Genomic DNA, 26,477 nt, shown 5'->3' with positions numbered 1-26,477 from the left:
ACATATAAAAAACAAAAATTAAGTGAAGCCGCTAGGTTTCTTAGCGGTTTCATATAAAAATTGGAAAAAAATAAAAAGTGATGACGTGGACACTATAGACCCAAATATTTTTAAATGAACGCTTATTACCTAATTATTTTGCTCATTAACGCTTATTAATCAAAAAATAAGTTAGCGGAATTATTATACGTTAAACTTTAAGATTTTATAATGATAAATTGAAGATATACTTATATTACCATTTATAATGAAGAAATCTTATTACACTATATTACCTATAGTGTTACCCAAAGAAAATAAAGGTAAGCCGAGCGGGGCCGACGAGCCGGATCCAGGTCCATACGGCCATAACCACAAGGCCACAACAACTAGTCTAGTTTATTAACCCCAAAAGCCATAGACTACCGTAACAAACAAGCTAGGGTTTCACTTCGTTCGCAACAATGCAGAAAAAACGAGAAATCAAGCGACCAAAACACTCGCTGCACGCCAACCGCAGCAATGTCGTCGGCAAGAACAGCAACCGTCGTACCGCCGCCACAGTACGGCGGCTCAAAATGTACAATTCGCGCCCTACGCGTAATGTTAGAGGCAGAGTTATTCGTGTCGCGTTCAAGTCTAAGGAGTTGCCTTGTACTCGTATTCAATCTGATCGTCGCTGGTTCAGTAAGTCTCCTTCGACGTCGCAATGTCGTAGAAACTTCGTAATTTGAACTTTTATTGTTATGCAATTTGATGGAATGTCGTCGTAGAAATTTTGTAATTCGCACTTTTTTCATGCTTATTAATTTAATTAGTTGATTAATTCAGTGAATTTTGGTATTGTTATTGCAATTTGATTGAATGTTGTAGAAATTTAGTAATTTGAACGTTTTTTCATGCTTGTTATTTTAATTATTTGATTAATTAAGTGAATTTCGGTATTGTTATCGCAATTTGATTGAATGTTGTAGAAATTTCGTGATTTGAACTCTTTCGTTCTTATTTTAGATGGAATAATGTCGTCGAGATTTCACAATGTGCACTTTTTATGCTCATTACTGAATTATTATGATTTTTTTTGTTGTTCATTATGTTAATTTTGATATTTGTTATGCATTTTGTTGAAATGTTGTTGAATTTTGTGATTGTACGAATATTTTTGTGCTAGAGACGGAAATTTATAGCGTGTAGCCGTGTAGGAAGTTAAGAATTCTCGCAAAAGTTCAAAGTCCATGAGTAATTTTTGGTTCTTTGGCCAAATTCTTCAAACTAGACTTATGGAGTATTAATTTGCACTGGAAACTCCGGTAACTAGACATATGATCGGCACTCAGACGATAACAGATGTTTGTTCCGATTGTATGAATGATTTTAGCATTCTTTTATGCATTATGAGGTTGTAGTAGATGAAAAAGAGGTGTTTGGTTGGTCTTATCTTGGATGATTTTACCAAGTAGTGTAAATGTGCTTTGCTTGGACTTTCATGGCAGCTCCTACAAGACTTATCGGACAAAAACAGCTTGAATGTTTTCGTGAGGATATGGAGAGCCGCATGTCGAACAATTATAATGTCATACTTGGGGAAAAGAAACTTCCAATGTCCCTCCTAAATAATCTTCCCAAGGTACTAACTCACCCTTTTGTTTGTGTCATTATGTTGGTTGCTTGTTTGTTGATTCCGGAATATGGACTTGAACTTTTTCCCTGCAATATGGCTATGCTTATGTTGAAATTTTAATAAAATACGGAAACAACCTCTTTTTATTGCTGACACAAGGGTAGGTTGTGTACATTCTAGCCCCTTACCCTGCAATTTGCTGGAGCCGTTGAAACACTGGGGTAATGTTGAATCTGAGCAGTCTGAACCCGGATTTTGTTTATTCAATTTAATGGTTCTCTGAGTGTGGGCTTAGTTTATATGATTGGTGGTTTTAACAATTTTTCCTAAGAGTAAATTTGTTCAGGTTAATCATGAATTCGAGCAAATTAAAAACGGATTGCTTTTACTTGGCAATCCTGATTCCTACCTGTGATTCTGAGTTTTTGTTCAGTCCGGTCCTTATTAAGGGGCGGTTGTTTGGGCGGTTGTTTTGTCAAGTACTTACTCAACTCTTCTGTTATGTTTGTGAAGCAAAAAAGAGCTCAGCTTCTCGATACTCAACCCGTTGACAGTGAATTTGTACCGAGCAAAAAAACAAATGTCGAGCTAACTAAATTTCAGGCTCTACTGCAGAAAGTTGATACTTCAAAAGGTAATGTAGCAGTGTAGCACTAGTGTGAAGTTTATGCAAAGAGATTGTAAATTGTCGTCACAAAGGTGATGGTTTCATGTCATGTCTTCTGTGTAGATGTGTTTGAGCAGACTGTTTCCGCTAAGCCATCTTCTTGGAGCGAACTTCACAAAGTAATTGATTCGTCTGATGTTGTGATTCAGGTCTGCAACTGTTTAATGCTCAGTCCCTGAAATTTACATTGCATTGGATAGTTCTGAAGTTTCTTATCGGTTTTTGTTTTCAGGTTCTGGATGCTAGGGATCCACAGGGTACGAGATGCTATCATCTAGAGAAGCATTTGAAAGAGAAGTGCAAGCATAAGCATATGATTCTTCTACTAAATAAGGTACCGCCTTTTCTATGCTAATGCCGATCCCTCCATCCTTTTCTACTTCAGCACAGTTTAGGACTTTAGGTTGGTGATGTTCTCTTCTACAGTGTGACTTAATTCCTGCTTGGGCTACAAAAGGATGGATTACGACCCTGTCTAAAGAATACCCAACCCTAGCTTTCAGTGCTGACACCAACAAACCATTCGGAAAGGTAAATGTCAGTGTGTGTAAAACGTAAAGTGTGCAGCATCTACCGAGGAAACTCTGAAGGCCTTTTGGTTTTTTACCTCCGTTTTTCTGTTACATGTTTTCCAGGATTCTCTGATTTCCGTTCTGCAACAATTTGCAACGCTAAAAAGTGACAAACAAGCAGTATCCATAGGGTTTGTAGGCTATCCGAATGTTGGGAAATCGTCAGTTATCAGCGCACTGAATACGAAAAATGTAAATGACTTCTCTGATTAATTCATCAACCTTTGATAAGTCACTGTACTAATTGTGAAGTTGTTCCTTAAGCTCAGCTCTATGATTGTTCTTCTTCCGTAGATTTGCAAGGTTTTACCTACACAGACGGAGGGTAAAGTATTGCAGTATATTACTCTTACCGAGAGGATCCTTTTGCTAGACTGTCCTGGAGGTGTTTATCCTTGTAGCGACTCAAATACTGATGTTTTATTCAAAGGCACGGTATGTAACTCATCATTTGGATACAACCGTCTTACCCTTTGATTTATGCATTTACAAAAGATCGTCTTATAGTAGCCTTCTAGATACCATTCAGTCATTGGAATGCCTGCATCAGAAGAGTCTTTTACAGTGTACAGTAAAATTTCTCCCTCCAGACTAATCCAAACTGGTAATTGCAGATACGAGTTGAAAATTTGCGAGATGCTGCAGAACATACAGCTGAAGTGTTGAAACGGGTGAAAAAGGAGCATCTGGAAAGAGCATACAAGATAAAAGACTGGTAATCAATTATTCTGTACAAGATATAAGACTTATTTGTCTTAACCGTTTCATGTCTCCTGTTGTGTTCATTAATTCTACTGTATGGTTTTATCAGGGAAGACGAAAATGACTTTCTAGTGAAACTTTGCAATCAACTAGAAGGCGGTCTCTTGAAGGTCCGTACTCCATCTTAAATCGCTTTTTATTTATGACGCAACTCTTCATATGATTTCACATACGAGTCCCATACTCGACACTTCAACACACACATTACGCTTTTTGCTATAACAGTGGAACTTAAGTGAACCCAAGTCGAATGCATGCTTCTAACTGTGGCCGAGCAACATAAATGTTTCGACATTTGTTGAAGATGCTCATTAATTAGTGTTGAATGTGATGTACTGATGTGATGCTCTTGACATTAGGGTGGTGAACCTGATCTGATGAAAGCAGCCAAGACGGTCATAACCGACTTACAGAGCGGCAAAATACCTTTCTTTGTGCCCCCTGTCAAGCAAGATGATGCCTGAGCCAACCAATTTTTTTCGAATTATAGCAAATACTATTGGAAATGTGGAATGACACTTTTTTTTTGCCCTTATAATTGATAACTAGAGATTCAAATTAGACTTATTGTTTCGTTTCAATTCAGTTCATACGGATTAATTTAGTTGGATAAAAACATAGAATTCCAATATTGTTCCAATTTTATTAGATGTCCCCGAAGTCCGAAGGGGACTACCAACATAGAATGGTCCATGCTGTTTTAGTCAAATTTGTAGATGGACCTGAAATGTTATAGTGAAACTTGTAGACGGTCTCAGTACTTTTAAGCTAATGGAGAGGATCCTCACACGTCTCAGTATGCATATGGGATCAACCAAATATTTGTGAAACTTTTTCACATGTTTGTGCAATATTTCAGTCTACTACATTTCAAAAAATCTGTTTTACAATCGAATGCAACTCGGATATGTTGGATCCAAAATATTACTGAGTAATATATAGTTCCTCAGATCTACAATTACTTCTCAAAATTAGAAAAATGTACAGTAAGAAAAATGTACAGTATGATTTAAAAAATATACTTCCTTCTATTCCAGATAACCGTCACATTGTGAAGATGGCACAAAAATTAAGAAAGTGAGTTTAGATCACACAAAACGGACAATGGGACAATTATGTGAATAGACGGAAATGGAATTGAATTTGGACCACACAACACTTACCAAAAATGGACAATGGGACTGATGGGGCATATTCTGCACCGCTGACCAAGTCAACACACTGAGCAAGGTCAAAGATATCCACAGCAAGTCAACGACTTAGATAGCCTAGCCGATGCATCCCATCGGCCTGCCACCTGGGTCTCGGCGTGACAACCCCGCGGCCGGGACACACATCCGCGTACTCATATCCAAGACCCCTCGGCGGCGAGTCAACATTGTCCGCCGGCCTGCCATAGGTCCCTTGGCCGAGGGGTAGATCAGTCTTTCCACCTGCTAGCCACTTGGCCACTTGGCCACTACGTGACAAAAGGTGAAAGTCTATAAATACTCCTCAACCTTCATTGAGGAAAGGATCCCAAAAAATATAACCTAAATACACTATTAAATCATCCTAATATCTCCCTTCTCTCTACAATATATACCTAGCCAAGTTACACAAATTGATCCTTTAAGTTTACCGACTTGAGCGTCGGAGTGAGTACGCTTGCACACAAACAAGCCCTCGCCTCGTTCATTGTTGCAGGGGAGGCCGCGAGGGACGATAGAAGCAAGAAGGATTCAACTCAAGACATCATACTACAAGCCACGGGTGGTAACTAATCACTGCTCTGGAATTATACCCGGAACAATTGGCGCCGTCTGTGGGGAAAGACACTAGAAGCTAGTCACATTCATTCCCAAAACAAAAAAAAAAAAACACAAAAACCCACCCAAAAAGCTAAGAAAATGTCGAAACAGCAAGAGGTGTTCGTAACCGACGAACCCCTCCACCCAGATGATACCTTCAACAATTCTGGAGTCGAGCAGCCCTCCACCGGCGGAGTAATCCAACCGGAGTTCGGGATGCCGATAATACCAGATACGCCGCTGCCAGCCAACCAGGTCACCATCATGGGACATGTGGTTGACATAGCAAAACTGAAAATGGTCCTGGACCTAATTAGCAATGCGTCTGCTCACACTGTCACACCGACAAGAGCGGCGGAAACCGTCCAGGATAACAGGGCCCAAAACGTGACTCCGAGAAATCTGAGCGGAGCACTAGGAGAGGTTGACCCGGTCGAGACGCCGGGAGCCCAAAGTGGGCGCGGTGGACCTAAGTCCTTCCCGCACTCGCGGAAGGACAGCGTCCCCGCCACACGAACGAGGCATACCCCAAAGGAGCCGAGGAGTCCGACTCGGCGAGTTGGAGAAGGAGTCATAGTCGAAGAAGGAGCCCCTCCCGCTACGAGGGGAGAAGCCAGGATAGGGATGCGAGGAGCCGATCGCCACGTGTCATTCAACACGTGGTCAGGCAACCCCTCAACGCCTACGTCCTAGAAGTCCCGGTGCCAAACAAGCTAAAACGCCACCCCTATCATACAAGGGGGATAGCGATCCACCCGACCACGCCGAGGCTTTCGAGTCTTACATGTCGGTATGGGAGCAGCCCGACGAGGTCCGTGCCGAATTTTCCCAACAACTCGCATGGGATGGCTCGTAGCCGGTACAAAGGGGCTTCCCGATGGCTCGGTGTACTACTACGCCGACCTAAAGGGCGCTTTCCTAACCCAAGACTCTCGCAATAAGAGAAGGGCCGTAGAGACCTCCGACCTCCTAACTATCGACAGAGGGGGCGAGTCTCTCCGGCTACGTGAAGAGGTTTGATGGAAAGGTCCAGCAGATTCGAGAAATTAATCCCGAGCTGGCGGCCTTCGCGCTGATGAAGGGCCTCCCGAGGGGAGCCTTAAAGAACGAGCTCATCAAGAGCGGAGGCCTAGGCTGGGACGCCGCCAGGAAGCTGGCCGACCAGGCCATCAAGGTAGAAGACTATCACAAGACCTGGTAGATCCCAGCGAAGCCGAGCACTCGAAAAAGAGGAGTCACCTGGCAGACAACCAGACGAAGAGCGCCGCGACAACAACGGTTCGCGGTCCGACGGAAAACGCCGTGAGAATAACGAGATCACGGTCGGACAGATCCGACCGGAGGCAAGACTCGGTGGGCGCCGGGTGGAATTCGGGAACGTACCACCAGAGGCGGTATAGTGAAAAAACCCCCCTCGTCGTATCAGCCGCCGAGGTCTTCGCCCTGAGCAAAAACGAGGGCCAGAAGTGGGAGAGACCCCCCAAGCCAAAAAGTGACGGTGACACGAGCCATTACTGTGAGTACCACGGCCACACCGGCCATTTAACCAACGACTGCCGCCATCTGAAGAATGCCATAGAGGAACCGATCCGGAAGGAAGCCTCGGCAAGTACGTCGCAAAAGGCCAAAAGACGACGCCGGTTTCGATAAAAAGTCCGTTTTCGAACGGATAGGAGTGATTCACGTTGTCATCGGGGGCAACGAGAACGGAGGGTCCGCTCATGGGCACAAACGACACCTAAACGAGCTATATCGGGCCATCAACTTTGTGCCCAACTCGGGGATCCCCTCTGCGCAAGCATCCCCGACATGACTATTGGAAGAAAGGACTACGAAGGGGTCATCGCCCCTCACAACGACCCGCTCGTAGTCAATTTAGACATATCCAACCACCTGGTCAAGAGGTGCCGATTGACACAGCGCATACACGAACATCATGTTTAGAGAATGCTTCCTCGGCCTCGGCCTGAAGATCAAAGACTTAAGCCCCGCACCAACCCGCTATACGACTTTTAAGGGCCGGCCGGTACCACCGGGGTCAATTAGGCTCCGGTGAGATTCGGCGAAAAGACGTCGCCCAAGAACGTCCTAGCCGAGTTTGTGGTCATCGACGGCTCGTCCGCATACAACGTCCTCATAGGCCGGGTCACCCTGAGCGAGGCCGACGCGGTGATGTCCATCCGGGCCCTAACACTGATGTACGTCTCGGACCGGGGGGAAGCGCATAAGCTCGTCTCCAAAGACGAGAAGGATGAGGTGATCAACGTCCAGATAGCTGCCCGAGGATGCAACATGCAGTCCCTCAAAGAGGCGAGAAAGTCCGAAAAAGGGAAGAGTCCGTCCTTGCGGCGGAGGACGACCAAATGGATACAACTAGGGGCCGACGAGGAAGTGCGCCTGTAATGAGCCGGTAGGGCATCGGTAATCTCGTAAGAATTTATGTAGCCGCGGAGGTGTCCAAAATATCTGTGGACACCCCAACGCATGTTTTCACCTAATGAGAAACCATCAAGCCTTCGATCAAAGCGAAATTTTCCCATCAGTTATCTATCAAGATACCGACGCCGGCTCACACTGTCATACCGACAAGAGCGGCAGTCGTTGCGAAGACATTAGCGCCGTCGCAGTCACCCCAAGTAGTAGACGCCACGGCAGTCACCCCAAGAGGTAGACTCCGTCGCAGTCACTCCAAGTGGTAGACGCCACGTAACACGCTATCAAGATACCGACGCGCTCACACTTTGTCATACCGACAAGAGCGGCAGTCGTTGCGAAGAACTACAGCGCCGTCGCAGTCACCCCAAGTAGTAGACGCCACGGCAGTCACCCCAAGAGGTAGACGCCGTCGCAGTCACTCCAAGTGGTAGACGCCACGTAACACGCTATTAAGAACCCGACGCCGGCTCACACTGTCATACCGACAAGAGCGGCAATCGCCGCGAAGAACTACAAACGTCGTCGCAGTCACCCCAAGTAGTAGACGCCACGGCAGACACCCCAAGAGGTAGACGCCGTCGCAGTCACTCCAAGTGGTAGACGCCACGTAACACGCTATTAAGATACCGACGCCGCTCACACCGTCATACCGACAAGAGCGGCATCGTTGCGAAGAACTACGCGCCGTCGCAGTCACCCCAAGTAGTAGACGCCACTAGATCACCCCAAGAGGTAGACTCCGTCGCAGTCACTCCAAGTGGTAGACGCCACGTAACACGCTATCAAGATACCGACGCCGGCTCACACTGTCATACCGACAAGAGCGGCAGTCGTTGCGAAGAACTACGACGCCGTCGCAGTCACTCCAAGTGGTAGACGCCACGTAACACGCTATTAAGAACCCGACGCCGGCTCACACTGTCATACCGACAAGAGCGGCAGTCGCTGCGAAGAACTACAGCGCCGTCGCAGTCACCCCAAGTAGTAGACGCCACGGCAGTCACCCCAAGAGGTAGACGCCGTCGCAGTCACTCCAAGTGGTAGACGCCACGTAACACGCTATTAAGAACCAACGCCGGCTTCCCCGGTCAATCCAACAAGAGCCATCGCACATCACACTCGCAAAAACATTCAAAGTGTCGTGGAAGCGTTGAAACACAGTTGAGATACGTACTCAAAAACGGCCCCGGCCAAGCCGAGGCGAAAACAAGAAGGGCGCTCAATTAAGAATACAGGAAGACAACTCTGATAGAGATGAGATGAAGACCACGGCCAGGCCGCAGGCGAAAGAAACGAATTATTATTAGAAGATAAGTTACAAGATTTACAAGTGAGAAAAATACAGACGACGGTCGTCCCCGCGGGGATAATCCGAGACACAACCTACTAAAAGTTGTACAAAAAGCAAAGGCTACGATTATACCAAGAGATAGCGGGAAGGAAGAGCCGAGTAATTGGCCCACGGACAAATGAAATCGATCAGTTGTAAACTTGTTCTCATCAAGCGGACATGTTAGTGAGGAGTCAAACAGATCTGCTGTGAATTTGCTCTCTTAGGCCTGCGCCGCCACACATCGAGGGCAACCCAAAGACTTCTCTAGCAGGCCTCGGCCTTGGCCTCGGCATCCTCACCGCCCTCATCCTTTCGGCCTCCTCCTTAGCCACTCTAGCCCTCTCGGAAGAGCCGCTTTCTCCGCGGCCGCCTCCCTCTCCATCTTCGCCTTCGCCGCCTCTTTGGCCGCCTCCACCGCGGCTTTCTCCTTAGCCGCGACTCGTCATCAAGCGAGACGTCGAACCCGTCCCACGGGAAGGAGCCATCAAGAGGGAAAAGCTCCCCGATAACTTCCCTGGCAGCATCTTCGGCCAAGTCCCGGAACTCGGCGCACAGTTTGGGGAGCATGACGGTTTGGAGCATATCGACGTCCGCCTCCTTTTGCTTGATGATGGCCTCTTTGCCACGAATCACTCGGCTGGGCCTTAAACATGCCCCCGTATTGATCCTTCACGGAGACAGAGGTCGGCACGCTTCTGAGCAAGGCTACATTCCTCCAGCAGCTTCGCAGCTTCGGTTGCCGCAGCCTCGGCCTTAGCTCTCTCAGCAAGGACCTCCTTTTCGGCGTCCTCCCGGAGCTTTCGCTCAGCCAAGAGCGCCTTCTCAGCATCTCCCCTGAGCTTCTGCTCATTATGGAGACTCAGCTTCGCCGACGCAGCCACCTGCTTAGTGGCATTACACTCGGAAACAGCTCGAGCAATGACCCTCTCCTGCTCCTTGAGGCGAGCCCCGGTAGCCACGTTCCACCTCGCCAGCTCCCTAATCAGCTTTGTGCCTTCCTCTATAAGCTGGGAGACGGAAGCCTTCTGGGGGGGAGGAACGGCAGTGGTACTTTGGCCACCAGCCTGCGGCTGGGAGAAGGAAACCTTCTGGGATGAAGAAGTGACGGTGGCGCCCTGATCGCGAGCCTGCGCAGAGAAGCCCACCGCCTGCCGCCCAACGTGAGCGATGGCCGAACGCGGGCGATCTTGCAAAAATTCAATTAAAGCATCAGTATCAACTGACTTATCAGAACACCTAATGGCACGGCTAAGTTTAAACCACAGGATGACGGATACCATGTCGGCCTTCTTGGCGGGAGAAGGCACTTCCTTGCCGGCGGCGAGCCAGGTCCGTCCTTTTCCTCCTACGAGATAAGGGGAGATCCCTCTCGCATCGAGTCCCCCTCATCAGGAATATCAACAATCTCCACCTTCTTAGGGGAGAGGACGCGAGTTGAAACCGGTTTCGACGCCGTCTTCCGCGTCCGACGCACTACGCCGCTAATCACCCGGCTGCGCCTCCTCCTTGCTCAAGCCCTTCACCCCTGTTCCATGAGGTCATTCGGCGACGTCCTGCGATCATGGGCCGAGCCTTGGGATGCAAGTTAGCAACGGTTTTGTCTTTATGCGCCCCCATTCTCCGAAGAAGATCCTCGGATAGGTCCGGTCCGAAGTGGTCTCGCAAAAAAACAAAGAATCAAGAAGAGGAAATAAATCGAAGTCCGAGAAAACAGGAGCATTGAGAGCGGTGACGGGCCTCACACCGACCCCACTCACCCTGCGCCAGGGCCGGTATGAGGCCGACGTAGCAAAGTGGCTCATCCTGGAGAATGATCTGCGTCGGGGAATCCATCTTTTCGGCACCCCACTCTTGTCCACCTCGAAGAGCCTCATCGCCAACCTCTCATCCTCCTTCGGATGGACCTGGCGGCATCCATTTTCGGATGTTTCCGGTGACCCATCCGTCATGCTCCGCCCTAGTCTCACACCGCAAGTTAACCTGGTCTTTGGAAGGAGCGGGCGGCGGATAGTCGTCCGGTACCTTAACGTACACCCACCGACCCCCGCCCGTCCTTGCGAGAAGAGAGCTTGTCAACAGAGACGTAACCTTGCTCCGTTTGCACGCTGTACCATCCGACACGGCCAGAGATTGATGGTTTCAGATAATGAAGTCGACGGAATAAATTCACCGTCGGAGCCTCTCCCTTGAAAAGACAAAGCCGACGAAACCGATTATGGTTCTCATGGCCAACGGGTGCGATTGGGCAACGCGCAACGTTCATGGCCTTAATTATGGCCATAACATACCCATTCAGGGGAAACCGGAGACCATACTCCAAATGCCGCATGTACACACCGGTGTGGCCTGGCGGAGGACAACAGACGGATCGACCCTCCCCGGGGATGACAATTTCGTATCCACTACCGAAGAAAAAATGGCCCTCGAAAAGTTTCTCACCAGAACAACCGGCAAGCTTATGGGACCAAACACGGTCAAGGCGAACCTTACGGGCATCACCGTGATCCATGACGTCATCGCCTCTCATTAGGACGAGGCCTTTCCTCCTCCTCACCAAAATCATCACCAAAATCACCACAAGAATCTTCATCCTCCCATTCCTCCAGAATCTGAGGATCAACCTCTGGAGAAGGAGACCTAGGACCCTCCGACACAGGCCCACTAGGTCCAGCGTCGGCAGAAGACATGTTCACAACAAATTACTGGCAAAGAAAAGAAAAATTCGTTTGTTTACCTTCAAAGGAAAAAGTGCTAGCCGGATCAAAAACTCTGAAAATTGGAAGAAAAAAGAAGCCCTTCAGTTTAGCAAGACGAAAATTTTGAAGAAAATTTGAGAAAATGAAATTAGTGACCAAAATCACAAAAAAACTGCCCTATTTATAGGGAAAAAGCCCACAACGAAGGGCCAATCGAGCACACCCATGAAGCAACAACCAATCAACGAGCAAACACGTGTCGAGCATGCAACCACGGAATGTCAATCATCGCAACAGTTAAACGTCAATCAATGCAACAGTGACCAAGCGTCTTCAACACGCCCGTTCACATCCCTTCAACTATTCATTTTCCTCAACAAATTCCTAGGTATCCGGTCTCCGCCGCCACCCGATCAACCAAGCTAGGAAACACCTACTGGGGGCAATCAAAATCAACCTAAGACTCTCAACCTTGGTCACGGCCACCGTCATATTCTTTTCCACATCGAGTGCCCTTTACGCATCCATGTGGAGGGGGGATATGGTATACGGCACGGCCTAGGATATGGTATACGGCACGGCCTAGCAAGAGCCACGCCGATGCACAAGAAGAAGCCGATGCAGAAAATTTCTAAAAATTACTTGTGCAGAATACATGCTCAACGTACATCGGAGCCCATACCACGGCATAGACTACGCTGGGGGCAAATTGATGGGGCATATTCTGCACCGCTGACCAAGTCAACACACCGAGCAAGGTCAAAGATATCCACAAAGAAGTCAACGACTTAGATAGCCTAGCCGATGCATCCCATCGGCCTGCCACCTGGGTCTCGGCGTGACAACCTGCCAGCCGGGACACACATCCGCGTACTCATATCCAAGACCCCTCGGCGGCGAGTCAACATTGTCCGCCGGCCTGCCATAGGTCCCTTGGCCGAGGGGTAGATCAGTCTTTCCACCTGCTAGCCACTTGGCCACTTGGCCACTACGTGACAAAAGGTGAAAGTCTATAAATACTCCTCAACCTTCATTGAGGAAAGGATCCCAAAAAATATAACCTAAATACACTATTCATCCTGGTAATATCTCCTTCTCTCTCTACAATATATACCTAGCCAAGTTACACACTTGATCCTTTAAGTTTACTCGACTTGAGCGTCGGAGTGAGTACGCTTGGCACACAAACCAAGCCCTCGCCTTCGTTCATTGTTGCAGGGGAGGCCGCGAGGGACGATAGAAGCAAGAAGGATTCAGCTCAAGACATCATACTACAAGCCACGGGTGGTAACTAATCACTGCTCTGGAATTATACCCGGAACAGGGACATTATTGTGAATAGACGGAAATGGACAATGAGACGGTTATCTGGAATAGGAGGGAGTAGATATAAATAATAAGGGCCACATATAATGATGCAAGTGGTTTTAAGGTTGTTTGAAAGCCGGTGGTTTTAACTTACCTCAATCATTCAAAAGGATGAGATACGTTGATCCTACCTTAGAGGATCAATCTAGTTTTAGAGCATGTACTATAGAGAGGAGCTTTTGATTCTCTTAATTTTTTTCTCCCCTTCTATTTTCTTGACACCTCATTCACTTTTTAACCACCTCATTTTCCACTATCTTCATCCTCTTCCTCTATATTTTTCTTATATTTTCCCATAATAGAGAGGAAAGCTTCATCTTCCTCTTATATTAATCACTACACTCTAACCTTCAATTTTTTTTAAAAAATATAAGAAAATAATAATATATGACAATATTGATTGGTTGAATAGCACAAGGGCCAAGACACAACTTCCTCTAAAATTAGAGGAAGTCCTCTTCATCCTCTTACTAAGAGGATCCTCTACATTAGTCCCACAATAGAGAGGACCTCCTCTAAGAGGAGAGAATGTACTAAGATGAGGCACAATCCTCTCTATTGTACATATTCTTATCACCTTAAAAAAAAGTTGGTTAAGTAGGGTAAATGTGTGGTTGAGATAAAAGGCAAGTGGAATGTTAAAAGGCAATTCAGAAACAATCGAATAGTGAATCGGGAACCGAAGGGAGTAATATAATTGAACTCCCATCTATATTTACGAAATCAAGATTGTACTTCATGAGTTTTTAACCACACTTGAACTCAACTCGCATTTGAAAGGAGAATCTAATCTCACTACAAAAATGATCTAATTTCAAAATAACTTGTTTCTACCTCAAATTAATCCCAACTCATATTCGACCTAATTAACCCGTTTACCAGGTCCACATCCGACCATAGCGGCAAACCCAAGCACGAACAACAAATAAACGCATAAATCAAAACAAAACCTCGTATCAAAAACCTTGGACCCACATACATCAACATTCACTTACTTTTACTTGTCATTTCTTTACATTTCACACATAATTTGTTGCTTCTCCATCTTCCATTCTTCCTCATTTGTCACTTCCTCCGTCTTTATTCTTTCCAAGGTAGTCCACTTTTTACACCATTATTATATTCTAAAATAAGTACTTTTCTTCATAATCTTTCTTTACTACATTCTTTATTTTGTTGTTTTGTAATCAGAATGTTGAATATGTGCATGGGTTTTTCATCTTGATTTTGATTGTATTATGAATTATGATAAATTTAATTTCTTGTTAAGGGTTTGTTGAATTTACATTGCCCTAGAATGTCGCAAATTTACGACATTCTAAGGGTTTTTCACGTGAATTCTTTAGCGTTTTCTTTTTTACTGTTCATATATTTGTTGATTATGTCATTTGAATTTTCCCCAATTTTCAATTTCCGGGGTGAAAATGTAGGAAATTTTAATTGGGAATTTAAAGTTTTAGTATTATCAAATGATTTTTACCAAAAAGAACACAACTTTAGTATTTCTAGTGAAAATTTTAATGTAACAGTATGGTACATTTCTTCTATACGGTTAATTTCTTGATTTTGATTTGTATATTGTGTAACATTTACCTGAATTGTTGTTATTAAGGATCTAAATAATGTAATAGAGGTCAAAACAAAGAAAATGGTGAAAGAATTGATGGGAATCACGGTCCGAGGGTTAGTAGAGGCAGTCGCCCTAGAAATTCAAAATTGTGAACTTTTTAGTTAAAATTTTCGAACTTTTTCTTCTATGTTACTCTATTGCATTACTGGTTTGCCCCGAAAAACAGTTACAGTATATTTTAGCTGATAAAAGCTGACCCTACACTGTAAATCTTTGCTCGGTCGAGTGAATGGACTTAGAGCTGGTAAAAGCTGACCCGACAGAACCTGAAAATGTTAATGTTGTGTTTTTTCTTGTTTGTACATTGACAGGCATGGAGACTGTGAGCTCTTGCAGTTCGTCTATGGGGGATCGCAGCAGGGATATGGAGATGCTAACTGAAGCCTTTGGATCCTCTTTGTCACTTGAGGCTATAGCTTCTGCTTACTCTCAGGCAGGCTTGAATGTCGAGATGGCCGGTCTCATTCTGTATGAATTACAGAACGAAGTTGGTATGTTATTGTCCAACCTGTCGTTTGCAGACGATTCAGATTTCCTTGGTTCTGTTAATGTTGGATGCATTTAACCTGTAAACATTTTCAGGGGTTTCTGAAGGAGAATGTGTTATATCAACATTGTCACAAGATGAATCTTTACGAAGTGAGAGCTCGCGTGAATCAGTAAATGTATTAGGGAGTGCCGTTGTGAAAGATGATGATATACATGAGGACATTGGAACATTTCTGTTTCAAATGCTTGGGGATGGGTTTCAACTTGACATGGAAAAAATCAATGAAGTTCTAGGTGAGTTGCGTTCACTATCGAGCCATTTTGTTTGCAGGTTAATGTTGTTGTTAAATCTAAGAAACAATATATCCTGCCTTTTCATTGTAACTAGAGTGGTAGTTTAATACTCTCTCCGCTTCATATCTATATAGTCCGTATCTGACTTTGGTGGTTAGTATTTTAGCAATGCCTAATTAGACAAATATTTTCTGACAATATATAATAGCTACACCTTTCGTAAACCTATAATCTGTAAATAGTTGTTTAGGCGAATCAAACATGACAAACTTTACATTACATCTCTGTATATCTGGAAGAATTGATCGTCAAAGTTGACAAGTAAAGTCAAATAGAGACGATAAACTGGAATGTAGGTAGTCTATGTTATATGAACGACTTTAGATTACTATGGCTTTTTTTTACATCACGAAACAGCCTGCATAAACTGTTCTTTGAGTTTTCTTACAAAGTTACATGTTACAAATCTCTTTGTATTGCAATGGTGTCTATGAATCACTGTCTACATTAGGAAGTACATTTTCCTCTTTGCAGATTTAGGATACCAAATTTCGCTTACAGAAGTTCATTCTCCATCAACATTTCATGATACTCAGGAATTACAAGAGCCCCCATGCTGCTCTAAAGAAAACATATATAATTAAAACAAAATTTCTTTGCGTTCTCGGCCAAGATGCCTTCTTTATGTTGAAATGAGCATCTCTGATACATACTACTAGTATATGTATTGGCTCGCTGTGAAGTCGTATGAAGGCATGTAGCCATCCATATATGACCCCTGTAATTTGAGATACATTCTCTGCACTTCTACAGTATGATAAGAACATACAAAAATTGGCTGGTGTGAGTGGTAAGGGCTCTCATCTCTTAAACAAGTGGTCAGGGGTTCGATTCCTGACTCTTGCGAATGAAAAAGCCAAACTTGGGAGGGGTCAACCCATTAAATTGCCTTCAGTACCCCGAAGGAGATTGCCCCAGCTGTCGGTAGGGGATACTCCTGGTCAACACCAAAAAAAAAAAAACAGTATGATAAGAACATACTGCGTATTATATTCCTTACATCTTGAGCCTAGGAATTGGTTGAGATTTACGGCACAAACTTGTGTTTTGAAAAAGCCTAGCATTTAAGCATATGACTTGAACATTACTAGGTAGTTTTCCCCAAGTTTATCATTCCTATAGTTTCTGAGAATGCTAAGGTTATGAATTTCACAGAAGAAACTTTCTGTATTTTTTTCTGTAAAGTTGTCATAAGTGTCATTGCTGCAGTTTGAGTTCTGCAAGAGTATTATTCATTTATTCTGCCTGTTTCTTGCCTTAACTCCAAGTATATTTTTGTGCTCATTGCTGTGTCTTATTTCTGTATAGTATTGCATCGTATATAATGTAGAATGTGCGCTAAACTTGCAGGCACCTGTGGATACGATCTGGAGAAGGTAAGGCTTACATTCATTTGGAGGTCGAAGATATTGCCTCGAATTCTAACCCTTTGATATTTTAACCCGTGGGATAATGACTTTTGTACATGGTGGATTGACTAGAGGTCCTCGTTTATTTTGCTTGACTTTGAACTTATTAATCTGTTTCTGATTTGATGTTCCGAAAATAGAGTATGGAAACACTTGTTGACATATCAGCTTCAACCCTAGAGAAAAGTGACGATGTTGTTTGCGACTCTGCCTCTGCTGAAAGCGTAAGTTCTGTTTCAGTATTTCTTTGCAGTCTAATGATATGCATCTCTATAGTCACTCTAAACTCGATTCTTGTAACGATCTCAGGAGAGCTACCAAGACATCGGACCCTATTACTGTTATGAAAAGTCACCCTTAACAGATGATCCTGGCCCAAGGTCTGTTCTTTCCCTATTTCTTTCTGAAATGTCACGTCTTCTTCGAGTTTTCTATATGACGAGTCTCTGTCTAATACATTTCCTGATAATTTGGTGATGAAAATAGGCTGCTGAAGCAGAATACGAAAGACCAGCGTAAGAAAAATAAAAATAACAGTAATCTGCAGGCTGAAATTTTGGGAGCCCTTTTTACTGCTCCTGAGAGAGTAGAACAGCGACAGTCTAAACGAATAATACCTCGAGCTAGAGTCAGGAAATCAGTTCTATATGGGAGATCTGTGGTTGTACCACCGAAAGAGACAAATATAGAGCAAACTTTCGTGGCTGTAAAATCATTAGCAGATGGCAAAGAAGGTACAGCTAGTAGTTCAGATACTGATCTGTACATTAAAGCATTGATAAATCGGCGAATTCATTTCCATGAAACCGGTTTCTGATGTAGTCATTAATCTAAGTTCCATCCATTTCTTTGAAGATGAAGACGGAGATGAGAATAGCTTCCCGGTCCTTCGCCAGGCTGTGAGGGAGCATTGGGTTACTATGAAAGAATACTATAAAGCTGTGAGCAACTGCTTCTACATTTCTTTCTGTGTTAAGATTTATCAGACGATGCCTCTTATTCGCTTGTTTTTGTTGGTTTTTTAACTTTTTATTCGTGGGGCATCCGTTCCATGACTGTTTGGTTGATTGGCAGGCTATTGATGCTTACACAAAGGGAGACAAAGAGCGAGCCGGTAAGCTTATGAAAGAGGTACTGCCTCAACTCCTCAAGTAATCTATTTTCATTAATCTTCTTCACCGAACTCTGCCACTTTTTCTTCTTTGGTTTGAGAAATGAAGAAATAAAGGAAACTGACTCACAAATTTGTCGGCCAATGCATTTGAATATGTTTTCTGGAACTGGATGGCTTTTCAGGGTCAATTTTTTAACAAATTGGCACGGGAAGCTGATGAGAAGTCGGTGAACAAGCTTATAGAATCAAGGTTAGCTTCGACTAAATGTTGCCTTTTGCTTGCTCCGTAATCATCAGTCATTCCAGATTTTCAGGTCTAACAAGCTGATGTTCTGCTGCAGGCCAGATGAAGAAATGCTGTTAGACTTCAGTACCTTTGAACCAAGAGAAGCCGTAAAGCTGTTGAGGCTTCACCTCTCTAATCTTGGAGGAATCCCAGGTAATTCATCGTCGATCCTCATTCTCATTAGTCTGATGACCTGCAAACACGACTTCACGATGTTCCTTGGTCTCAGGTATTCGCTATCTGAAGGTCGGTGTTCAGAATGCTGATGGACAAAACAAAAAAGGAAGCTTGAAGCGATTGGTATAATGCCATTTTGCTTAATGTGTTTTCGCGTACTTCAGAACTACAGGAACAACTGTTTCAGTATGTCGATTAAGATGTACAAATATGCAGGTTTTAAAACTTCTGGAGAAGGAAGCTATCGAATGTACAGAAACAGACGACGGAAAGACAATAGTGATCAGGCTAGATGAAATCAACCCACAAGCTTTAAGCTTTGCTAAAAAAAAGGAAGTCAAGCTTCCAGATGTTTGATCATCTCAACTCTCAATCTCAAAGTCGTCCAGTGGTGATACTCACGACCTGTATTCAAAACCCGTCAATATCAAAATTGGCCTTTTGCCTCCCATTACATCCAAAAATTATTATTACAAAATTATAATGTACAATGATTATATCCTATGATTAATGATATGTTCTTTGTTTGCCTAAATGTTGCATAACAAAAAGAATTGGAGAGAGTATATGCTAATGCAACCCAAATAAATAACTTACAATCTTATTTTTTGAATCTAAAATACTCGCATACAAGAATAACCCACGAAATTTACCGATTGTACTGGTGTGTCCATAGTTGTCTCTTTTGTTTCGCCATGGGTGTTGATACAGAAACCATTTATGCGTTTTCTGTGATATATGGAGGCTCTAAAAGTTGATAGACGTAAAATCTAGTGAGTGGATTAGAATGGACATGATCGAATATTGGAGCAATGGTTAGTGAGTGTTGTAACACTGAAAATTTGAGTGAGCTTAGAAATACACGGAAATTATTTTTAATAAAATAAATTTTCAGAAGAAAAAAGAAAAGAACATAATGGTAATGCAAAATTCAAATTTAAATTGTACAGAAAATCGTATCATATATCTTTTTGAAAATCGAATAGAAAACTGATAATAACTAGAAACGGAAAAGGGAAAGAAGATAAAATCGAATAGAATACTAACACGTAGACAAAACGTTAATTCAAGATGAAATACGAGGGAGTTAAGTCGTTAGTATCGTATCGTATTGTAACTGAAGCCGACCCGAATATGATTTGCAACTATTCACTCATACTAAATTCATAATGCATCATTGTTGGCAGTTCTAATAATATTGCTTGATGAAAAGTGATGAGCTTGATGAAGCGTTGAGCCATACAACCGGCAAACAATTACACAAACTAGGTACTTTCCAAAAACACGAATTCTTAGACAATCACAAGTTATGACGGCTCTCACCACCGATTTAAATAACATTAAAAAAAACATATTTGAAAGTATTCAAAACCCTTGAATTGGGTATTGTATCTCATAGCATATATATCATATTTACAAAATATAGTTAGCTATATTCTAGGCTAAAATCAATATGAACAACTGACTAAGATATTTACATGCTAAATAGGAAAGATACATATCATATAAAATATTGACTAATACTCCCCCGCAGTCGGAGCGGGAGCCGGGCAAACGCTAAGACTGGAACGAAAACGATTAAACAGATGCTTCGGGAGACCTTTAGTAAAAATGTCCACATACTGGTATTCGGCGGGAATGTGTAAGACCTTGACTAAACCAAGACGGACCTTTTCGCGAACAAAATGAATGTCAATCTCGATATGCTTGGTTCGCTGATGTTGAACAGGATTGCCGGACAAATAAACCGCGGATACATTGTCACAAAAAACGAGACTGGCACGAGTTAGAGGAACATGGAGTTCTAATAATAAATTGCGTAACCAGCTTGTCTCGGCAACCGCATTGGCAACACCCCGATATTCGGCTTCCGCACTAGACTTGGATAGAGTAGGTTGGCGTTTTGAAGACCAAGATACTAAATTATTCCCGAGAAAAACACGTACAATAGCCGGAAGTCGATCGTCGTGAGTCAGGACAACCCGCCCAATCAGCATCAGAATATGCAGTAAGATTATAGGAGGCGGATTTAGAAATGGTTAGCCCATGGTCAATAGTACCTTTGACATACCGCAGGATACGCTTGAGAAATTGAAAATGGGGCTCACGAGGGGCATGCATAAATAAACATACTTATTGCACGGCGTATGTGATATCGGGCCTAGTAATTGTGAGATATTGAAGGGCCCCCGCTAGGCTACGATACAAGGTTGAGTCCGCTATTAAAGGACCAGCCGTGGAGGAGAGTTTCGCACCAGGTTCAACTGGTGTACTGACGGGATTGCACGAGCTCATGTTGGCTCTTTGAAGAATATCACGGGCATACTGTTGCTGTGATAAAAACAGACCCGAGGCATTGCGGTGTACTTTAATTCCAAGAAAATGATTAAGACGTCCAAGATCCGTCACAGCAAACTCAGATGAAAGAGCTCGAATAATGCGTCGAAGAAGGAGAGCAGATGATGCGGTTAAAACAATGTCATCGACATATAGTAGAAGATAAGCCATATGAGCACCATCCCGATAAATGAACAAAGACTGATCACACACGCTACTTCTAAAACCCCGAGACTGAATGAAAGTCGCAAAACGATGATACCAAGCCCGTGGAGCTTGCTTTAAACCATATAAGGACTTACGAAGGCGACACACATGATCCGGGACAGAGGGGTTAACGAAACCAGGCGGCTGATGCATAAAGACCGTTTCAACAAGATCGCCATGGAGGAAAGCATTTCTGACATCTAATTGATGTATGGGCCAAGAACGGGAAGTAGCGAGACTAAGCACTGTACGAATTGTGGTAGGCTTCACTACCGGACTAAATGTCTCCTCACAATCTATACCGACTTGCTGACATTTTCCATTGACCACAAGACGAGCCTTATAGCGTTGTAAAGTCCCATCAGACCGGTACTTATGTCGAAACAACCATAGGCAACGGATGACAGGAGCGTTGGTAGGACGCGGGACCAACTCCCATGTTTCATTGTCAATTAAAGCGCGATATTCATCGGTCATGGCAGCGCGCCAGTGAGGGTCCTGGAGGGCTAGTTTAGGGGACTTTGGGAGAGGGGAGATGGTAGGGGAAGACGTGGCAACGAGGTTGGGAGGAATGCGAGGTTTGAATATCCCGTGCATAGCGCGGGTACTCATGTTGTGTGCACGGGTATGTGGGGGTGGTGAGGGAGGGGGAGGTGGGGGAGGTGGTGGGGGAGGGGGAGGTGGGGGAGGTGGGGGAGGGGTGGTGGAAGGTGGAAGGTGGGTTAGCTGGGGAAGTGTGTGGTGCAACGGGGGTGGCTGTTTGTGGACTGGTTGGGGCAGAGGATGGCAGGGGGTTGGCAGGGGTACGAGGGGATGTGGGTTGAGGAGTTTCTGGGTCGGATAAAGGCTGGGTTAAGGCGTCAATGATGGCAGGTGGTAGAGAGGTGGCGGGTGGGGCGAGGTTATTGGGAGGGTTGACCGAGGAGGATTTAGCAAAAGGGAAGACGGACTCATCGAAGGTGACATGACGTGAAATTATTAGCTTACCACTTGCGAGGTCATAACATTTGTAGCCACGGAATTCTTGTGGATATCCGAGGAAGACACATTTGGTGGAGCGGGATTGGAGTTTATGATGACGTTTTGAGGACAAGTTGGGATAACACACGCACCCAAAGACACGGAGATGGGAGTAAGACGGATTTTTATGAAAGAGAGCGGAAGTTGGTGAGCGAAAATGGAGAATTTTTGTGGGTAAAATATTGTGTAGGTGGACAGCCGTGTGCAAGGCATCGACCCAAAATTCCGGTGGTGTAGAAGAGTGGTGAAGTAAGGCAAGAGCTATTTCATTTAAACGACGGAGCATGCGCTCGGCCTTGCCGTTTTGGGAGGACGTTTGTGGACAAGAGAAGCGAAAAACGAGGTCGTTTTGATTGGCAAAATTACGAAATTCATGATTATCAAATTCACGACCTAAGTCACATTGGAAAGCCTTAATGGAGCGTTGAAATTGTGTAGTGACGTATTTTCGAAAGTTAATGAATTTAGTAAATGCTTCGGATTTGAATTTTAATGGGTACACCCATACAAACTGAGTAAAATTATCGAGCAAAAGTAAATAATATTTATAACCCGCTTTGCTTTTTATGGGTGATGTCCACAAGTCACTGTGAATGATATCAAAAGGAGCTAGCGTAGAAGAATTAGAATCATGAAAGGGCAAACGTCGATGTTTACTTATTTGACAAGAATGACATAAGGACGAGTTTGATTTGCTATTACAATCAATGCTAGACTCAGACTTAAGAAAATTCAAAATATTGGCACCCGGGTGACCGAGACGGGAATGCCAGACATCGGTTGAGAAAGCAAGGAGATTATGGCTTGACGCAGAGGGCTTTGAGGAGGACGACTCAGCTGACACGGGGTATAGGTCACCGTCACTATTGCTCCTCAGAATCAGACTCCCATTCGCTAAATCCTTCACAGAAAAACCACACGGATCAAATTCAACGGAAACATTATTGTCTTTGGTAAATTGTCGAACTGAGATGAAGTTTTTAATGATTTTAGGAGTGTATAAAACATTGTGAAGGTACAGGGTTCTATTTGGGTTTGCTAAGGAAACGGTGCCAGACCCATGAACAGGGAGACGCGCGCCATTACCAACAAATATCGAATTAATTGAGCTAGAATTAAGAGGGAAACGGAACGTACCTGCATCCGCACTCAAATGAGACGAAGCACCTGTGTCCATGTAGAAAGGACTAGGAGATTGCATTTGAAGAGCAGCGAATGCTTGGGCTAAATCCGTTGGCTGCGGTTGCTGACTATCATCCGTGGCCACATGGGCCTGCCCAAAACCAGCACCAGATTGACGAGAGCCACCACGGGACTGAGAGGACCGTGAGGCAGAGGACTGGGCAGGAGCTTGCCATGGCTGCCACGGCATTGTCCACCCTGGAAAAGTAGGATACGGACAGGGTGGTGGTGTCCACGGTCCTGGCCAGCCAGGCATAGGCCCCCACGGGGAGACCAGGGGAGCAGTGGTGGTAGGTGTCGATTTCTTCGACTGGTTTCGCCCTCCTCCACCGCTGTTATTGCCTTTGTAATTGCCGCGCTTACCACCATTATTACGCTTATTATTGCGCGACGAGTCAGAGGCATCATCCCAATTTCAAGATTCAGTGGAGGGGACAGGCGGAGCAACGAGAGCCGTGGCATCCTCACGACTGGACTGACGGTGATTCTCAAGTTCAATCATACTCCGGGCCGTCTCAAAGTTTGGCAGAGTCTGATTAATATACGCGGCCACAGTATCGTATTCTTTTGGTAGACCGCGAACCAACTGAAGAACCAACCGTTGATCGGTAATTGCAGCGCCGACGTCTTTCAATTGGCCAGACAACTCGCGGAGTCGTTGACAATAGGCATCGAAAGACGGAAATTTGCCAAGTTTTAGATTGTGGAATTCACTCTCGAGACTGGCGGCACGAGCGCCCTTGTTGTTAAGGAATATGTTCTTGACTCGATCCCATGCCGCTTGTGCAGTAGAATCGGGCTCAAGGACACGCGACAACAACTCATCCGACATCGTACCATAGATCCATTGCAATACGTGGGCATCAATTTCATACCACGCATCATACGTTGGGTCAGTCGTAGCCGGAGCGGGCGTACCATCGATGTGGTGTAAAACCTTGTATCCGCGGGCATGGAGCGTAAACAGGTTGACCCATGACGCGTAGGATACTTTGGTGCCGTCTAACACGCGTACCTTATTTTGAATATTGGTGACGGTGTAGACGGGGTGAAGAGAGGATTTTGGCGTGTGAGTGCTCGTATTTTCGCCGTCAACCATGGTAGCGTGAGGCTAGGATGCGGCAAGGGAACGACGTGCTGTTGCCGTGGGCAAAAGCAAGGACACAGGAGGATCGAATAATCAACCTGATACCATGAAAGTATTCAAAACCCTTGAATTGGGTATTGTATCTCATAGCATATATATCATATTTACAAAATATAGTTAGCTATATTCTAGGCTAAAATCAATATGAACAACTGACTAAGATATTTACATGCTAAATAGGAAAGATACATATCATATAAAATATTGACTAATAATATTGTCCCTCTGATTTGACTTGAATTTAGTACTCAAGTCCAGAGACTTATTACACCACGATAGCAATAAGAGGCAGCACACGGCAAATCAAATTCAGTCCCTCATCGGCACATCGCTATCTTCAGAAAAAGATAATTCTTCCACACAAAGCTTTGCCATGTGTGAACCTAATGCTCTCCCTGCCAAAGATATGACAAACTGCGATGTAGTTGATGATCTGTATAACCTACAGTTCTTGGACCCGTTTAGACTTGCTTGAAAAATAAGGATGGGCCAAAAGGAAGTCATAGACCAACTTGAAATCATGAGGAAGTTTGCAGGATGGATTAACAAAGCAGGCAATTAAATCTATATATTTTCGCTATTCATTAATATTTACGTAGAAAATATAAACGTAAACATTTACAAAACATAAACATAGATATTTTTCAGAAGTTAAATCTTTATATTTTGCGGCGGGCCCACATTTATTGTTTATAAAAAATTGTATATGATGACGACGTGAATGCATGGGAATGCTTGAAATGTTCTTTGTTTGATGTAGATAAGATTTTACGAGAAAATCATCATTTATTTATTCAGTGTTTATAGTTCTCCATAGGGCTGCAAAAAATCCGATTATCCAATCCGATTCGATATCCGATCCGAATTTTTGGATATCCGATCCGAAAGTTAAGTTACTTTCACTACTGCCGCATTAATATTGTTATTTTTTAATTCATTGTTACTTTCACTACTGCCGCATTAATATTGATAATTTCACTACTCCCGCCGTAATTATTGTTACTTTCACTATTGTTGCATTAATATTGATTATTTCACTACTCCCGTTGTTGTTTCTACCACTTTGACTAATCTCGCTGATAATATTGTTACTTTTACTATTCAAATGAGTGATTATTATCGTATAACTATATCCAATGTTACTACAATTCTTTTCTTTACTGACGAAATTATTTTTACTACTTAGGCATGCAATTTTAAGAGAATTATATATTTATATAAATATATTACATATATGCACTAAGTCAAATCGAAAGAATTATGCAATATTATGTATTATGGAATCTAACTTGAAATATTTATAACCTACTTATATTATATTTTAAATTTAATATATAACTAGTTGGAAAGCCCGTGCGATGCACAGGGCTTCTATTAGGATTATCTATAAAAATATATTCTTAAATTAACAAAAAAGTCCAACTATGTTGAATCATTGATGAAAAAAAAATTCATGGTTGGTATAGTTGATTGATGAATTATTAGTGTTTTTACCGTAAAAATTTGACATTCAATAGTACTTATAACATCAAATGATTTAGTTATAATATGTACTTTTCTTTTTCATTGTCGCAAGCACAACTGTTTTTAATTCAATAAAAAACGCTCTCTCAGTAAACATGGTGCAGCTAACCAAACTGAATCCTCAATAACGGAAAGAGACCTTTATGAGTCTTGTAAATTATTTTAGCCTACAACAACTACGTAAAACTGAATGATGTTATGTAAAACAACAATTGTCATAATTATATATAGTGTGTTCAAAGAAAATGTTAGATCTCTTAAACATAATTTTACCTTGATATATATTTACAATTAAGAGTATTTGTTCCTTATAAACTTCTCGCAACATCAAATCCAAACTGAATTCCAATAAAATTATTAGTCTCTAAACAACAATA

General features: G+C 43.5%; 3 protein-coding genes across 3 annotated transcripts; 2 read left to right on the top strand and 1 right to left on the bottom strand.

Moving 5' to 3' along the window:
- Nucleotides 1-378: 378 nt before the first annotated feature.
- On the top strand, nt 379-4,280 carry LOC141655798 (nuclear/nucleolar GTPase 2-like). The gene is made up of 11 exons (XM_074462846.1): nt 379-666; nt 1,473-1,606; nt 2,114-2,234; nt 2,331-2,416; nt 2,500-2,601; nt 2,694-2,798; nt 2,903-3,031; nt 3,134-3,274; nt 3,454-3,554; nt 3,651-3,711; nt 3,961-4,280. Exons 1-11 carry the CDS (start codon nt 444-446, stop codon nt 4,063-4,065), a joined length of 1,308 nt encoding a protein of 435 aa, XP_074318947.1. The 5' UTR covers nt 379-443; the 3' UTR covers nt 4,066-4,280.
- Nucleotides 4,281-14,235: 9,955 nt separating this feature from the next.
- LOC141656407 (putative nuclear RNA export factor SDE5) lies at nt 14,236-19,218 on the top strand. The gene is made up of 13 exons (XM_074463279.1): nt 14,236-14,318; nt 15,166-15,345; nt 15,437-15,637; nt 17,048-17,073; nt 17,247-17,330; nt 17,416-17,486; nt 17,593-17,840; nt 17,962-18,047; nt 18,181-18,237; nt 18,403-18,470; nt 18,562-18,659; nt 18,736-18,806; nt 18,900-19,218. Exons 2-13 carry the CDS (start codon nt 15,168-15,170, stop codon nt 19,038-19,040), a joined length of 1,329 nt encoding a protein of 442 aa, XP_074319380.1. The 5' UTR covers nt 14,236-14,318; nt 15,166-15,167; the 3' UTR covers nt 19,041-19,218.
- A 4,626-nt stretch (nt 19,219-23,844) lies between these two features.
- LOC141657949 (uncharacterized) lies at nt 23,845-24,261 on the bottom strand. Its single transcript, XM_074465338.1, has one exon. It carries the CDS (start codon nt 24,259-24,261, stop codon nt 23,845-23,847), a length of 417 nt encoding a protein of 138 aa, XP_074321439.1.
- Nucleotides 24,262-26,477: the final 2,216 nt, after the last annotated feature.

The sequence above is a fragment of the Silene latifolia genome, chromosome 5 (assembly GCF_048544455.1).
Source record: "Silene latifolia isolate original U9 population chromosome 5, ASM4854445v1, whole genome shotgun sequence".
NCBI classification, from domain to species: Eukaryota; Viridiplantae; Streptophyta; class Magnoliopsida; order Caryophyllales; family Caryophyllaceae; genus Silene; species Silene latifolia.
This window is presented reverse-complemented; position numbering and strand designations above follow the sequence as displayed.